Source organism: Panicum hallii, chromosome 2 (assembly GCF_002211085.1).
Source record: "Panicum hallii strain FIL2 chromosome 2, PHallii_v3.1, whole genome shotgun sequence".
Classification (NCBI taxonomy): domain Eukaryota; kingdom Viridiplantae; phylum Streptophyta; class Magnoliopsida; order Poales; family Poaceae; genus Panicum; species Panicum hallii.
This window is the reverse complement of record NC_038043.1, coordinates 37,570,844-37,588,229: the sequence shown is the minus strand read 5'-3', so window position 1 is coordinate 37,588,229 and position 17,386 is coordinate 37,570,844. Positions and strand designations below refer to the sequence as shown.

General features: G+C 40.9%; 1 protein-coding gene across 6 annotated transcripts; it reads left to right on the top strand.

Moving 5' to 3' along the window:
- The first annotated feature begins 5,393 nt into the window (after positions 1 to 5,393).
- LOC112880547 (histone-lysine N-methyltransferase ASHH3-like) lies at positions 5,394 to 15,882 on the top strand. 6 transcript variants are annotated; one of them, XM_025945220.1, is made up of 12 exons: positions 5,394 to 6,024; positions 6,457 to 6,571; positions 6,805 to 6,907; positions 7,308 to 7,407; positions 9,067 to 9,145; positions 9,277 to 9,448; positions 9,534 to 9,614; positions 9,754 to 9,966; positions 10,348 to 10,390; positions 10,484 to 10,549; positions 14,899 to 14,931; positions 15,396 to 15,882. In XM_025945220.1, exons 1-11 carry the CDS (start codon positions 5,974 to 5,976, stop codon positions 14,920 to 14,922), a joined length of 1,047 nt encoding a protein of 348 aa, XP_025801005.1. In that variant the 5' UTR covers positions 5,394 to 5,973; the 3' UTR covers positions 14,923 to 14,931; positions 15,396 to 15,882. The 6 variants fall into 6 exon arrangements, with proteins under 6 accessions (XP_025801005.1, XP_025801004.1, XP_025801003.1 ...); XM_025945219.1 differs by having other exon boundaries at positions 14,899 to 14,951; XM_025945218.1 differs by having other exon boundaries at positions 10,348 to 10,399; positions 10,490 to 10,549.
- Positions 15,883 to 17,386: the final 1,504 nt, after the last annotated feature.

The following is a 17,386-nucleotide window of genomic DNA, read 5'->3' as shown; positions in this document are numbered from 1 at the left end:
CTCTGTAAATATTAAGCTAATCCAACTTACGACGATTAAAGCTTTCACTGCATAATTGGAACATCCTACATGTAATTGAGTCTAACAGATACGGAAGATAACGAAACAACAACCTAAACAGAGGCCTAAAAACCAACCAAAAGCCGATTCTCGGAACAATCAAAAAAGCTGTTATAAAGCACCAAGCGTGCTGCCGGAACATTCAACCTGTTTGAAGGGTCTAATCATACAGATATTAAACTAAACCTTTGATGGATGAAGATTAATCATAACAGATTGGATCTACTAAATAAGAACAGAGCAAAGCACTGCCCTCATACCCGAGATCAGATACAGGAACAGCAGAACGTTTACAAGTAACAAGCAACGCGCGATTAAAGTATGAAAGAGCTAATGTTACTCTATAAATGTTAAGATAACTAGTGCTACTCACCATCAATGATGATTCAGAATGAGAAACACGAAAGGTAAAATAAGCAAGGATAATGTTGCCCCGATCACGCAGGGCGTGATCGGGGCCGCACGGCGCTTATCCGAGAAACCCTAAAATGGGGGTGGCGATGCGCCGAGAGTTGTTGGTGAATGATTGATTGATTCTTCATAATCCAGAATACATATTTATAGTCCGTAGATTTGCCTTCCCTAATCAATCCTAACTAAACACGACATGAATCTTGGCTATCTCTATCTAAACTATTTAAACACACATGCCTATCTAGATACATGACCAATCTTGGCCTCAAACATCTGCATAAGGTCTGATTCGCAAGCCCACTATAACTATCCTTCGAGCCTATCTTGCTCTTCGGCCCACCTTTCTAGCCCGCCTGAATTATGGTGATAACAATATGGTATTGTGCATTAAGTTTGTAGGAGTTGATTGAAACCCTAGTTGCATAATCCTATTACCCATGATAAGAACACTAGTCTGTGTCGGTCGTTAGATTGCCATGCTAATAGGACTCTGGTAAAAATCGAGTGATTTCCTATCACTCGCTAGATATAGGAGTTACTTGTTTTACTTATGTTGAAATTATAAGGTCGACGGACGGGGCTATGTTACGATATTCCTATTGATGATTGAGGCCCCATCTGTTTAGCGAAAATGCTAAGATCGCGGTGTGTGGTAGTGGTGGTTAAGTTTTTAAACGTAATAACCACATGTCGAGAATATGGTAATAGGTAAGCTTAAGTACCTGATTGAACTAGGGCATGGACATACCTCCCCCCGTGACATCGTTCCCATGGGCACATGGTGAGTGCAAGAGCAGTTACGGCCCGACTTCGTTCCGTGGTTCGTGGACCTCTGTGCTCAAGGACGGTGACCCTATTCCATGAAACAGAAATAAAGGGGAAAAGTTGGATGTATAACTCTATGAGTAACCACGTGACGTGTGTTTTGATTTTCCCTTGCAAAGTTAAGAAATTCGATTCAAATCGTCCATTTCTCGCGGCCATTGAGATTGCTTAACCCTTTTACCACATAGAGTAAGAAGAGTAACAATGATGATGATTAATCTAATTGGATGCTCAATTAATTATTTTCCACCATACGTGATTTGGATAGTTGCTTACCTAGAATGGTTAATCAATTAGAACTTGATACTAAAACTTGGAAGCAAGGAATCACTCTTAGATGCTTTTGGCAAAAAATAACCCCTCAGCTAAAAAGCCTTGTATGTCTAGGAATCGGCTAAGTATATACCACTAGTCGGATAAGCCTTGCTGAGTATTAGTATACTCAGTCTTGCTTGTGGCTTTGTTTTCAGGTGAGACCTTTGAAGATATGGTTGCTAGTTTGACTTGGCTGTGTACTCTTCGGACGGTAGAATAGGATGCGTCCCCGGCCAATGATAATAACGTTGAATGATATTATGTACGGGCTTCATCATGATATCTTGTATTGTCGTTAGAACTATCGTTTATTTTCCGCTGCACTATTAAACTCTAAAAGTTCTCGTTTATGAATGAATTCGAATTTGGTTTGTAAAAATAATTTAAGATGAACTCAGTGATGTGAAAAATTGTGGATTATTATAATCTCTGGGCTCACCTTCGTGTGAGCTTCGTGTGGGTTGTATGTATACATTATTTTAATCAAAATTCCAGTGGTTGATCGGAATGTTAGCCGATAGACTATCGTTTTACTCCGTTTTAAATGCGTGTTAGCCCGGATTGCCTCTATAGTGATGGTTAGCGCACTTAAATCGGATTAATTCGACGATTCTGCCACAATTTGCACCATTTTCTATGACATCTCAGCACGCTGAACTTGATCCCGGCTAAGGTAGCATGTCAGCATGTTCTCCATCTCGTGAACCATCGCGCCGAGACCTCTTGCACTCGCTGTGATGCCTCCTCCAGCTGGTCCGCAACGAGGCAGAAATACTGAGCTATGACGCCGAGGTCACCATTGTGCTTGGCTGGAGGGAACTACCCCAGCCCGGCATCATCCACCACCCTTCACCGCACACCACTCCGCGTCACCCATGAGCTCAAAGGTGGTGCTGATAATGGCCCGCACCGCAGTCCACTACTATAAAAATAGGTTTAACCGGGACTATAATTCGGACTAAAGGGTGTGCAGCAAGGTTAAAAATAATAATTGGAAAGCATCACCACCCGCGGCGAGGCAGAAACGCAGAGCTATGACACTAAGGTCACCATTGTGCTTGGCTGGATGGAGCTGTCCCAGCCCTACATCATCCACCGCCTTCACCGCACACCACTCCACGTGGACTACAATCGGGACTAAAGAGTATGCAGCAAGGTTAAAAAATAATTAGAAAGTATCAACACTGCAATCCGTAGGATTTGAATCTTAAGATCTCTTGATTCCGTATTGTCTCCTTACCATCCCACCTACACAGTATATATAATTTTTTATAGGATGTTTTCTCTATAAACTAATATATGGAGGATCCTTAGTTCCGCTTGGAGCTACCAACCGGGACTAAAAGTTTGGACTAAACGTGACTAAACGTGACTAATGATGGACCTTTAGTTTGGTTGGTAGCTCCAACTAAGATTAATTTCTTCGGCTCCTAACTTTTGGATCCGAGATTAATACCATTATTAGTTCCAGACCTAACAATAATAGGGATAAATGTCAGAAACCGAGAACCTGTTGTGTAGTAGTGGTCGGCCGCATGAGGTTTCGCCCTCATCGAACTTGTTCTACAGCCTGCGCTCCGAGACTTCAAGGATGTTGACACATGCCAGTCCTCCCGAGAAGCCTCCTCGCACTCGGTTAGGGAGTTCTCTTGGGAGATTAGGCGCGCCTCCCTCTGAACATGGGCCTGGTCGTGCGCCTCTCTCTGAACGCGCGCGCGATATGAACGTGATTTGGCGAAGCATCGCAGAAGCCTTCTCTTCCTCTTTGGGCTTCGTTTTCCTTTTTCTTTCACCGCTTCGTTGACCAAACTTTTTGCATGTTGCATGGGTGCGTGTAAAGAATGGTTCAAGTGATTTTTTTTAAAATTTTCAAATCAACTATCCAAATTAAATTCCAATTGCATCGTACTTCTAATGATGAGAGTTTTAAAATAAAACTACACTTAACTACATTCGAATGAAATTTTAAGATGGAACAATTTTATTTTGAAGCTTCGCAATAAATCCTCTTCAAAAAAAGGTTCTACCTTAAAAGTTATTTAAATATAGCCAACTAGTATTTTATTTTAAAGATTTCACCATAAGAAATTCAATGGTGCAATTTAAATTTGATTTGGACATTTCAGTTGAGAATTACGAATTTATTTACTTCAAATATTTCTTTTGTATGTCTTCTTGGTGTGCATGTGGACCGACTCACAAGACCAGTCTCAATGAAAGTTTCATCAGAAGTTCCATAAGCATTAAATAACATGCAACATCAGCAAATTTTCTAATTTGCCAGTGTATTATGAAGAGTGAGAGGGAGTTTCATGAGATAAGAGAGGAGTTTTATTCCTACAAAATCCAGCCGGTACAGTTACTAAGTTCTTAGTTTTGATAACTTCTCAATTTTAGTAACTGTGGAATAAAATGTGTACTAAAACTGGGGTGAAGCTATACATCGCTGCAGGTGGTGATTCTACAAACTATCATCTGAAGTGAGTTATTAGATGCGCCATCAGCCCAACAATATTTGCGCGCGCTTGCATGTATGTTACCAGGGGAGAGGGACTGCTTGCATACATACAGAAAAAGATAATGGTGATGACCTCACCTGCGTGCATGTAGATTCAAAACTAAACTGAAAAATATTATAAATATTAAACCAATCATTCAGATTAAATTTAAGTTGTACCATTATTTTTTTATAACAACATCTTTAAAACAAGACCACACTTGCCTATGTTTTGCACGATATTTTTTAAAAACATTTTCCTTAATACTAAATAATTAATTTCGGATACTATGAAGAAATATTTTAACAACATAAATAAATAATTATTTTTATGAATAAAAAATTAAATATAATGAACAAATAATAATGTACATTGAACATCGTGAACATTTGATTTTATAGGCTAAATAAAGAAAAATTAATATCGCGAATGAATGAATCAACTTGGACCAACAATTTAATCTACCAAGTGAACAAATAAATTATACATCTCAAATAATTACATTATGGATACAGAATAAAACATTACTATCTATAAAAAAATAAATAGATAAGTTGAACGATAAGGAGTAAGAGAAGAATATAAAACAATATAAAGAAAAGAGGATAGGCACAGAACAACAGATAAAAAGAGTGGACTAAGAAACTAAAGAATAAAAGAAAACATATTAGATAAGGAATAAGGGGAAAATTAGATTAGAAAAATATATCAATTATTAGTACCTTTAAAACCCTCATACACTTAGTCTATAGAAGAAACAAAATAGAGAATAAAATAAGAATAAATGAGAAGAAAAGAAAGATAGATTATATGCCAGTGAAGAAATATTTATTGGAGCACTAGAAATAAGAAGAAAAAGAAAATAGGAAGAAAATAAATAAATAAATAATATAATAAAAAGGAGATAAGGTACCACCTCTTGCATGCTTGTGCATGCTGCATGCAGCTGATCAGGTGCGAGGAGAAAGAATTAAAATCTGCACGCAGCACGAAAGGGGATTAAAAGCGTGATGTCTCAACTTCTGCCGTATGGAATTGTGCACCACCGGAACCTAACACACGACACGTCAAAGATGCTATTAAATATTTATTGGGCCGATTGATATTGGACAACGCGCTACGCCCCTCGTTTTCTAGTCTGAAACTCATATGGGCCTAAAGTTACTATTGCGACCAATGGGCTATTCAAACTGGGCCCAACACTGCGTTGGCCCACGTGCCAGAATGCTGTCTCTCACCCTGCTCTGCTTGGTTTTCTTGCCGCTTCGCTTGCCAGTGCACACGCAGCAGCTTCCCCCCGCCCCTCATCTCCGCCAGCCACCTGCCGCCGGCGAGCCCCGCTGCGCGCATCTCCGCCGCCGCTGCCCCGTAGCAAAATCCGCCCTCACGCTTGCTCCCTCTCTCCACCCTTCGCATTGATTCAATTTCCCTCCCACTTGGAGCCACCGAATTCAAGCGTGGAAAGCAATTAAATCCTGCCAAAACTAGCAGCGGCAATACCCTAGGCGGCGCTCTCCTCTCCTCCCAGCTCGAGGCGGCCGACCCAGCGCAGCCGCCGCCCTCTCTCTCCGCGCAGTGGCGGCCGCGCCGTCCTCTGCCTCCGGCACTACCAGCCGCTGGGGCGCCGCCGCTCCTCTCACTTGTCCTGGTGGGGGTGGAGCGGACCGGAGCGGAGCGGGGTTTGCCTCTTGGTAGGAGGAAACCCTAGCTCTGCTCTTCTTGCTTCAATTGGATGGTGGATTTGATTCACTAGCTGCTGGACAGAGGGGGGGCACTTTTGCTCCAATTCAAAAAACTCAAATCTCCCTCCCTCTCCTCTCAGATTGCTGCGGGCAATTGTCCCGCCCCAATCCATCCGTCCATGGCCCGCGTGGGCTCGTCTTCCTCAGGGCGCAGTGTGGATATGTCCACGGTGAGGGCTTGCAGTTCTTTGTACAAACAATTTTGGCTCAACCCCATACATAGTCTTGTCTGTTTGAATACATGTTCTACTTGCTGTTGATTGTCAAAGCTGTATTTTCCCATTATTGTTTTACAAATGGAGATTCACGAATTCAAAATTGGACTCGCTAGAGGTGCCTAAGTCACGGAAATCGACTCTGTTTATGCCATTGTGTTCTGTTATACACCTGCTGCTTGAATGTCGTTTGCTTCCTAGGCAGAGTATCACAGCATAACTCAATAATTCTTTTTATGCCTACAAAGACAGCTTCACAGATGCATATGAGCGACCATGACGGGAGAGGATATTACTTCCTTGTTTGTGCTCTACTTCTAGGTTACGTGTAGTTCCTGCTTAGTAGTAACATATCTTACTCACCAATCTTCTACTTTTGTCCTGCAGCAAGTTGAGAACGTCTTTGAGCAATTGATCAGCAAGATAGAAGCTGCAGATTTTGATCCGCGACCCTTATTGAAACAATGGAACGCGTTAGGCCGCTATGAACCAATCAAGCGGAGTATCCTTACGACTAGGCTTTTCATTCTTTGCTGTAATTTTTTTTTTCATAATATAAAGTATCTGCACATTTGCCTCATTTAGTTCCTACTGTTTGTCCATTGCTAGTTTACAATGCCTAGTTCTAGCTTCTGAGCTAAAAATAGTAACGGAAATGCCACTGTGCATTGGTGAATCTGATTATGTGCCTTTTATGGGCATGTCTGCATTATTATTGTCCTTAATTCTATGAAGATGTATACCACATTAAGAGACGCACTGAAGATTATGGCATTTTCTGTTCCTGTAAGCCTTCCTCTGGTTCATCAGTTGCGTGTGGCAAAGACTGCCATTGTGGGTAAGGTTTCTCTTCCTTCCTCTGTGTCAAAACATTTACTGGCTTCATAGGACTCCAAAAGGACAAGATTTTTAAAAATACACGCTCATATCTCTCATCAAAGATAAAAAGGTGCTATTTAGAATGCATCTATTTCACATTTTTGCTATGCTGGTTTATCCCCACATTTTTTCTTTTATCTGTAATGAATATACTTTTCCACCAATTCAACATGATATTTCATTGTGCATATGTTTTTTTAATTTTAGTGCATATAATAACATTGGTACTACTTGGCTCTGTGATCACCTTGAATCCTTTCTTAAAGTTTATTGAAAATTTGTTAGCTATTACATTATTGCACCTGTGAGTTTTATCACTATCAAGATGTTATTAAATACTGAAAATTTTGCTGATGCAGGATGCTGTTCTCTTGTTGTTCATCAAGCTGTGAATGTGATAACACATGTGCCAACAAACCATTCCAGCACAGACCTCTGAAGAATACCAAATTGATTACGGTAAGATTATTACTGTGAGATTGATTCAACTTTTCGTAATTATTTATTTGAAAAGGGATGACTGTTTAGGGAGAGGAATGATGGGGAACAGTAAATGCATTTGCTGGTGATATATATTGGCATAGCCTCTTCATTTTCCTCTGTTGTGTATGAGTTCCCTCCAGGGCCCATTGTCATAGACACAGGTAGTCCCACGCCTCAGTGGGATGGGATGGCAAATGAAACAGCTAATCTTAAGATTGGCAAGTTCTTGGATGCCCCTATTTCCAAGATTCTGATTTCCCTTTTCTCTGATGCACTCCTGCTTGAACACAACAAAGATTCATAAAGACTTTCTATGTTAGAGATTGCAGAATGGGGTTCAATTACTGTTGTCAGCTAGACAATTCCCATTTTGCACAATGGGGTACAGGGTTGGAAATTTTCTTTCCTGGCAAGAGGGATAACCCTACAAAATTGGAGCTAGGATATTCTTATGTCCTGTGTTCATTTTCCGATCTGGCTGTGTCGCTGTGAGGATCTATGTGCACCAAAACCATGGTCCATGGCCCAATCCCATCCCCACTTCTATGTCCTCAATTCGAGTCCCTGTGTCATCGCGTCATCGCCTCACTCTGCCAGCCTATCTGCCCCAATTATCCCCGCTGGTGCGATAGTGGCAACCAAAAGTGAGTCCAGCGTGCACTCTCCAGCAACATCAATCCTTGCTGGTCACTGTCATCCTTGTCCCATGCTGCCGCTTCCACCACCTCATACAGTAGCTCACAATACTTTCGTGGTTCAGGTGAGTGGTAGTTGCTGCAAACTTTTTAGAATCTTTTCAATTAATCTTGTATATGGTCCTTGCTCGATCTGATGTCTGTATTTCAGCCTCTGAGGATATGGACAGAACTAAACATCGCTTAAGCTTTCATGATTGATACATCTGCCTTTGTCAAGGAACTGGCAGTTGCTCATTTTCATAATTAACCGGCGGCACTTCCCAGACATCTTTCAATTATATTTGTAGTAACATTATGTTTAGTAGTTTGATCAGCACGGTAGCTTGCCATATAATCTATATATTTACCGGTAATGTTTTGCATTATAATGTTCCTTTTTCTGTTGTTCCCTTTTCTGTACAATGCTTTTCATTGATAGAATGACTGTTTGCTAAAGGAAGGATTGTAACTTATTTTAGATGGCGAAAGTTTAGAAGCCATGTTTCCTTATCTCTGGTATTATTCTGTGAATTTGATCATTTTTTTCTCTTATAGCTTACATTTTCCCAGAGTTTATCCTTTGTGTATAACATTCAGCATTACCGTGTTATAGACGTATATTTTTTCCAGAACTTCCTCTTCACCTGCAGTACATCTTGTGAGATAGCATTGCATGAGAAAGAAAGGCAGTACTTCAGTCATTAAATAGATTTTAGTTGGAAGACTTAAATGTTTTATTAGGAAAATATCACCGCAAGTGAAATATGATATAATTTTAGTAAATCAATTCTTTTTTCAATTTTGTATGAATATAGTTTGAGTTTAAAATTTGATAATTTGTCCCCTAAAATCCATTTCACGAACCTATTCATGCTGTATTATATTTAGCCTTTCCTTATTATGTAATAAAGAGTTGTTTCTTTTTGTTAGTTCCTGAAAGACTATTGTTTTGTTTCAGACAGAGAAATGTGGATTTGGATTGGTAGCTGAGGATGAAATAAAGAAAGGAGAATTTGTTGTAGAATATGTGGGGGAAGGTATTGTTTTGTTCAATTTAATTGTGAGCAAGTAAATAAATTGCATGGAGGCATATGAATTGTGTTGTATTTCTGAAATCGGATGCTAGACAATCAAACTAACATCCATATATTTTGCATAAATATTATAGTTATTGATGACAGAACATGCGAGAACAGATTATGGCAAATGAAAAGGCTGAGTGACACTAACTTCTACCTTTGTGAGGTCAGTAGTAATATGGTCATTGATGCTACAGACAAGGGAAACATGTCCCGATTTATAAACCATAGTTGTGAACCAAACACAGAGATGCAGAAATGGTTAGTTATACTCTATAAATGCCCTACTTCCCTGTGGACTCCATTGATAAACATGATATATGCTGCTAGCATCGTATTGTTTCAGGACTGTTGATGGAGAGACCAGAGTTGGAATCTTTGCTCTTCGTGACATAAAGAAAGGGGAGGAGCTGACTTATGACTATAAGTATGTCCATCCCAGTCACCCAGCTGGCCCAATTCCCCGATCCTTTTAATTCGTAACAAAGTTTTTTCACCCATATTGATCTCTTAATCTTTTGTTTTGGAACTATGTGCTGTCTTTAATCTCTTAACATTACTCACAGATTTGTCCAGTTTGGAGCAGATCAAGATTGTCATTGTGGATCTTCAAACTGCCGAAAAATGCTTGGGACAACGAAGTCAATCAACTCAATTTTTCTTCGAACTGGATATTCAGTTAACTCACATAATCAGTATGTCAAGAAGAAAAAAAGGAAAACAAAGTGTGAGAATTGCATTGGACAGTTTCTTCGTTTGTGGCATCCACGGCAACGAATGTAGGTCTTGATAAACCATATTTCACCCTGTTTACTATATAGGTTTCTTCCAATTCTGGAAATTTATCATCGAGTTTTTATATGATCACTCGTTGACAGAAAAGAAAAACTGTCATGTTCAACATTGCCCTTGAGTCAGTTAATATACTTACTGTAAACGACTTAAGAAGTTTAGTAGTTAGGAAACTAGCTCTGAAGACTGCCTAGCAGTACCTTTCACCTTCCTGCAATGTTTTTATGATTAATAACTGATTTCAAGTATCCATATGCTTTTCTAAGATGTCTCACTATGACTGAGGAAATTGGTCGATGTCTTTGTGTTTGTTTTGATCAATTTCTGATGCACTTTTACCTCTTTTCTGTCCAATACTGTTCGATCAGGTATGTTGGATGTTGGATAATTGACTTCGATCAAGAAACTAAAGTACATACTGTGAGTTCATCAAAATATGGCTTTGTCAATCTAAAATTATTTTATTTCTCATGAGTAATTTTGTATATTTGTTGTATTAATCAGCTGCAGTTTACTGATCTCCATGTCGAAAAGTTTAATTTGAAAGAAGAAGAGTGGCACTTCTTACTGGTATGACATTCTTAGACACAAAACAAGCTGCAGATATGTTCTGCTTTTCTTATGAAGGACTTGGATTATGCTGTTCCTTGCTTTGGTTGCCACCCCACATGCCTTGGACCATTCTAGCTACTACATCCTGAAAAGTTACTATGGCATTCTATTAGTGTTTTGCGTGCTTAATATTTTTTTCATTGATCCTGAATTAGCTTCTTGAGTATCTTGCATGAGTTTAGCAGTTTTGCTTGCATCTCGATAGAGAAGATACTCAGATTTCGCTGCATTTTGCATTGTTATAAACACATTATTGGCTTAAAAGTAAACCCTAAGATGCCAGTATCTTCCCTCTACTCTTTCTCTACTCCATCTCACCTCGATTTCTAAGGAGGTCGATTCCAGGGGTTAAGTGGTGGAGTCCAGTCATCCAGTGGCAAGGAGGCTTGCTTGGGACGAAAATTGCACAGGACCCAGGTCCTTTAGAAACCGAAGTTGCCTTAAAATTACCCTGGGTCCTATGCAATTATAATCCAGGGGCTCAATCCATGCAGCAGCACCACTTAGACTGGCTGCATTCTTCTCCCTTGATGCAGCAGCCAGAGCCTGCTCAGTGATGGCGTCCGTGCCAGGCATGAGACTCACTATCATTGCCCCCGTGTGCTGGGCTGGGGCTGCGACTTGCTGAATGCTTCCTGCTCAGGTAGATGAAATGTGCTTGATGGATACTAACGGCATCCGTAGATAGATTGAGGGTTTAGGGTGGATTGCTTTGAGATGTAACCAGACAAGTTTCACGTGGGGAGATGTGGTCTTTCAGATTTGTTAAGGATCTTAGGTCCTGTGCAATTTAATTCCGCTAGCTTGATACTGGGAAGGCCAACTCAGCAGCATATGGAGTCATTACTGGCAGTTGATTGATATGAGGCAGAAACCAATGGCAGGGGAGGCAGAAATTGACGGCACGGAACCTTCTCGGTAGCGGCCACCACCTCTGCTCCCTGACCTGGTGATGGATACCTCATAGTCACCACCACTCCCCTACCTTCTCTTCTTCCTTCTCCCATCCCTTTGGCCCATGTGCTGTCTGCTCACATCGTGGCGGCAGGGTTGCACTGAGCACCTAGGCACTGGTTTGCCTTCCTTATAGAATATATACTGGCATTCACGAACTGCTATTATTGGTTACTGTGGTCTTATTTAGTTCCAACATCTTCATAATTTTAGAACTTTGCGTGGAAAAACTTAATTGGCACCCAACTTGTTTTAACCATGGAAGGCTTGCACAATAAAAGAAGGAATTAAATTTCCAGCATCACTTCATGGAAAGAATTTAGGAAATGGTCCGATCTTGAAATGTCTTTCTCCATTATCCATGTGGTTGGGATGGATTACCTGCGAATATTTTTAATCTAATCAAATGGCTAAGAATCATTTAAGGCCAATCTCAGTGCACAGTGTTATCGCACAGTTACCAAGACTGCCATGTCAACTTGACACTAGAATGAAATAGTCACTCTCAGTGCATAGTTTCATTGCGCAGTTTCATAGACATGTTGCAGCATTTAATTGTTCGATGGTGTTGTGATCAAACGTGCCATGTGAACTACGTAGCATTTTGTAATAGTGTCTAAATTAAACAAAGCATGTCATTAGCATGTTCCATGTGCATTTTGGCATTTATTTATTAATAAAAAGGCACAAAAATAGTAAATATGAATAATATGCTCAAATAATGTTTAGTATGTCAGATGTATCATTTGTGATCCATAAACATGGTTGCTTAATGAAACAAATTCAAATTCTTAGTTTAAACATCACTCGCATGAAAACTGTTGGAAATTCCAGAAGTACTTATTTTGAGAAGCTATTTAAATTAAATTTTAACTAAACACTTGAAATTTGGTAACAGCAAATTGATAGTCCGATCTACGTACTTCAATATGAATATGATCTTGTCGTGTGAAAACTTCATTTAATGATTCAAAATCTCAGTCAAATATTGGCCAAACCCCTGTTTTCAACCTCCCTGAAAAACTGACCAAAGTCTGCCATTAAACAGCCTGAACCCATAACTTGAGGACCTTGTTTCTCACAAATTCATATGTAAATTTTCCAAAGTTCCTTCGTAAACCTATAGCCCTAGGTGTAGACTGTAGATTCACGGTGCTGTTGGGTTTAGAAGATCACATTAAATATTTCTAAAGCTGAGCTAAAGTTGGCCAAAAAGAACAGAAAGTGCTTGCACTGCAACTCTGAATTTTTCCTGTAAACTCGAGTTTTAACCCGAGTTTGACCTCAAATATCTCCAAAACCATGCAACGAATCAACAAACGTTGAATACAAGAACTGTTCTCCTATGTTACATCTCAAACATTTGTTTTGGCCGAACTGCAAGTTTCAACATGAAAATTTGTGAAAGTTTGAATCAAACATAGGTGGTTCACGGGAGGGAGTCAAGTCTATCTGCTGTTCTTGGCCAGCAATCTCCTTCTCCCTCTCTCAGTTTCCTTCTTTCTTCCAGTTCCTGACCGAGCAGACCACCTGACCGCCGAAGCTTCACTGGCCAAATCCGTGCACCTCCAGCCACCGAAACCAAATTGCTGCCATCTATGCCGCCTCCACCTTCCCACCTCCCTTGTCCCCCACTATTCCCCCTGAGCTGTGACCTCCATGGCCGGGCATTGAAGATCCCGGCCATCAGACCACCGTAGCCACCACCTCCACCCCTCAACGTTCAACTCCTACTTCCGGCCATCGTTCTCGTGGTCCAGCCACTAAAATGGATCGCTGGTGAGCCGCTGATGCTCATGCTGTCCTTGTCTCGTGGCGTTTGCCGTCGGTTTGGCCGGAACACGGCCATGCTGCTCGGCCGCGCTGCCGCCGGCATTGCTGCTCGCGCTGGAGTGAGCGCGCGGGACAGAGCGAGTGGGGGAGGGTGGGGGAGGTGGCAGAGCAGAAGCACAGCGGATCCAGCGATGAAACGATGACGGGCTCAATGCGAGTTTCATTGCGTCGTCCGTCTTGGTAACTGGGCCAGCAGCGTGCCGTGGTGATGAACACTTCTCCCCTCTCCTCTTTAATTACCTGCCATGTCAGCAAAACTGCTGATGTGTCATGGATTTAATGCTCATGAATCCCTCTAGACACTACCACTGAGACTGGCCTAAAACCCAATTGCTTGGGATGCCATCTCTTACAAATAGTACTTGGTCTAGGACTGTTCAGGTCATCTTGTCTTATACCAGGCACTAACTGACCATTTGGAAACCTAAAAGTAAGTACGCAAAATTTTAAATCAAATAAAATAGGAATATGCAGCAGCTAAATAAATAGTATCCTGAACGACTTCTGAAATCTAAAATTTATGATACTTACTCCTGTGTTTTTTTATTCCTTTTCTCTCACTTTAGTTTCTGAAATGTAAATTTGACCATTAGTTTTTGTAACTTTAAATCACTAAGATATATAAAGATGAAATATTGTAAAAAAATACTTTTTATGGCAGTAATACATTTATCCATTTTTTATTAATTTAAATACATCGATATCTGAAGCTTATTTGTTCGTTTCAAGTATCCAATAACAAAATGACAGAGCATGATCCAATGAGGTTTCAGTTATTTTATTGGAATCTTACGTTGAGTAAGAAAAGTGTTGACCTTGGAACAAGTTTTTAACTTTAAACATTTTTATTCTAATCGTTCTATTTGAGTGGATGTTTATCATACAGTGTTATAATTTCTTTTCCATTTTCTTATTTTGTCACCTGACACTGTTTCCAGAAGAGTAAGAATGCTCAATTTTTGAGTTGTATCCTAGATTCATCGAACTTATCTTATGTCTTTGTCTTATGCAAGTGAACGCCAGTTTCTGCAGTTACTACGAATCTTGCTTATGAGTTAGCCACATCATCAACAAAAGACTGGGATTTTGCTAGCCATCTTAATGGTTCCCCTTCCAATTTGTGATCATATTCCCTTGGACTAGGAACCCATTTGTCCCTCTAATTTTGTCCCATTAGCTATCTGTCATCTTCCTTTAAATTTTTCCCACTGTTTTGGATTTCTACAATTCTACCCTCACCCTCCAACCAAGTCCATACTGTAACAGATCCAGCAGACAGTGGGTTTAACGTTTCTCCTGGGACGGGGGAACGACATGTGCCCTTTGTTCAACTTTTTCTTAAATGGATATGCAATACATATATGTATTCAGTGCCCATGGAAAATATGTGCAGACCGGTACTGGCTTTTCCTGTTATTGTTAATGATTTTGCTAAGCCAAAGCTTTGATATCTGATGGCCACTTCTTTCAGTTGTGTAGAGAACTTTCCAGCAGCTAACTCGCCCCTGTTCTGTTTCCAGGTTGATTCATCAGATGAAGAGTGATCATTGAAGGTAACCGTCACATTCTATTGGTATAATCCTTTTTCTCTAACCGCCCGTTCTTTTATGAAAATGGCTGTTGTGTGTCAATTATAGTTTGCACGTTTGTACAATATATTTGTTCATCCTGTTTGCATTGGATTCTTGTTCAACTGTACTGCAATACACACTAGAAAATGTTAATTAGAGAATGATATTGACATGAGGTGTGAGCTGTTCCAAACTCCAAAACATGCACTTCATTTTTGGAAACGTGATCTGGCCGGTTACCTTTATGATTTATTCTAGGAGAGATTCTTTCCTTGCTTCAGTAGAGATGGCAGTTGGCATCAATTTTTTTTCCATTCTTTTTGTTAAATATAAAATTATGTATCTTCTGCCCTTCAAGTACTGGTGCAACCTGACTCTCGGCATTAACGTGTTTCTTGGCTATCTTTGACCCTTGACTGATGGAATCTGTTCCTTTTGTTTCACAGAACTGCGGGCAGTTTTCTCCCATTTGGAGTCTACTGCAACCCTGACGCTTGAGACAAGCTTATGCGCGCTCGGGAGTCGTAGGCTGTAACTGCTGATTCCCATTGCCAAACTGAACCACACCCCACGATTGCATTGTTCGCTGAGCACCGCTAGATGCTCGGAAACAGAATAAAGTCTATGGTGATTTTAGTGTACCAACGTCGTTGTGTTGTGTGCCGTGGAAGTGTACTTGATATGTCGGCTACTGTCAATAGAAATGTCAGTTGTGTTTGTTGTCGTGGCATCCTGTGACGAAACATGAGGCATTGTCGAAGTGATCTGTTTCCCTGACTGCTGCCTATTCGACGCATCCCTGGGATAAACCAAAATAGGCTGCTGGGTATGAGAGGCAGTAGTGTGCTAGTCTTGTTAATCGAGCTTTTAGGTGAGGTTTTCGTGTTTGTTCTCTACTGCGGAATGTTTTAAATACTGATGGTTTGTTGCTAATGAAATACATGCATTGTGCCCTTTTTTTAAAAAAAAAGAGAGAAAGAAATGTTTTACCGATGGTAAACAAGTGCTAAGTTAGTGTTGTCCTTGAAGCATGGAGATTTTCCATTGTCGTTGTGCGTGGCGTGGTCGAAACGAGAGACAGCGCTGGAGCTGCAGCTGTTTGTTGGCCTTCGCCTTGGGAGCAATGCCGGCCGGTAGCTGCAACGCTGATGCATATATGCTCGCCGTGTCCTGTGGCTTTTTCTTGCTGCGGCGGTGCCTAGACAAGCAAACATGGCGCTTCCTTTCCCATCTGGTTTTTGAGGCCCACCCATGTTCTCCTGCGCCACAGCAACATCTGAGGCCTCATTTGTTTCAAGCGCCTGCACTGCATCCTCTCTCTCTCTCCCTCTCCCTCTCCCTCTCCCTCTCTCTAAGCAAGCAAGGAAGCAGACAAAAACAGGAATCTTACGAGAAAATAGAACGTAAGAGGAAGGTAGATGTACGAACGTTGGAGTACGTACGACCTTGAATGGAGAGAGAGAGAGAGAGAGAGAGAGAGAGAGAGAGAGAGAGAGAGAGAGAGAGAGAGAGAGAGAGAGAGATTGCAGCCGGAGAGGGAACCAGGACCATGGCGTGGCCCAGTGGGCCCTGGAGCAAGGAGAAAGGACATGCGGCGGGGGGAACAACGGGCGCCTTTTGTGGGTCCACAGGCGTGGCTCGCGAGTCCATCGAGCCCTTATTCTGCTTTCCCCACGGATGGAGATGGATCCTTCTAAAGCCACCGCATGTGGTGGCCCACTCTACTACGCTCGTTTTTACCGCGCTAGTGCAAGCTCACCCTGCTGACTTTGCGTCATTTTTCTTTTCAAAATATAGTACGGACGTAGACACTCACAAATATATATATACACTCGTCCCTATAAATACACACATATAATTTTATCCATATAATTTTAAAACTGACGAAGTTACATAGGCGTCTCGCTGTCGACAGGCACGCCACCTATCATTGAAAGAATAACACCGGTTAAATCATAAACTAAATCCAGTAAATGCAAGCGCCCATACCAAGTCGGAGGCTCGAATCCGGATAGGCAGGTTCAATCATAAGAAATCTTATCAACTGAACTACGTTTAGTTCGCCTCACATATTTGAGACTTCTATTCGAGGATTTTTTAACATAACATCCGAGTTCTAAACAAAGCATATACAAACGCGTACATTCTATTATCCCCCATCATTCATATGTGTTTCTCCAATCCTGTGTTCCAAGTAGGTCGAGGCTCAACTTTGCCTCTAATGAGACGAATGAATGATGGAACCATATCTGCTATCACAAGGTCAACCCACAAGCGCATCCAATCTAGGATTCAAGGGAAAGCAGATTGAAATAACTACCAATCCACATAAGGGTGGAATAAAAAACAAAAAGATGACTCCTTTTTCTTCCTGAGCATTAGTGATAAATATTTTTTCTTTGCAAGTTAGGTTGGATTTCATATGAATATCATTTAT

What these genes read in the sequence shown, in the direction of transcription:
- LOC112880547 (XM_025945216.1), top strand. Translation starts at nt 5,974, where the DNA reads ATGGCCCGCGTGGGCTCGTCTTCCTCAGGGCGCAGTGTGGATATGTCC. An exon ending in AGAATACCAAATTGATTACG is followed by an intron (nt 7,408 to 9,066) that starts GTAAGATTATTA and finishes GTTTTGTTTCAG; the next exon opens with ACAGAGAAATGTGGATTTGG. An exon ending in GAGCTGACTTATGACTATAA is followed by an intron (nt 9,615 to 9,753) that starts GTATGTCCATCC and finishes CATTACTCACAG; the next exon opens with ATTTGTCCAGTTTGGAGCAG.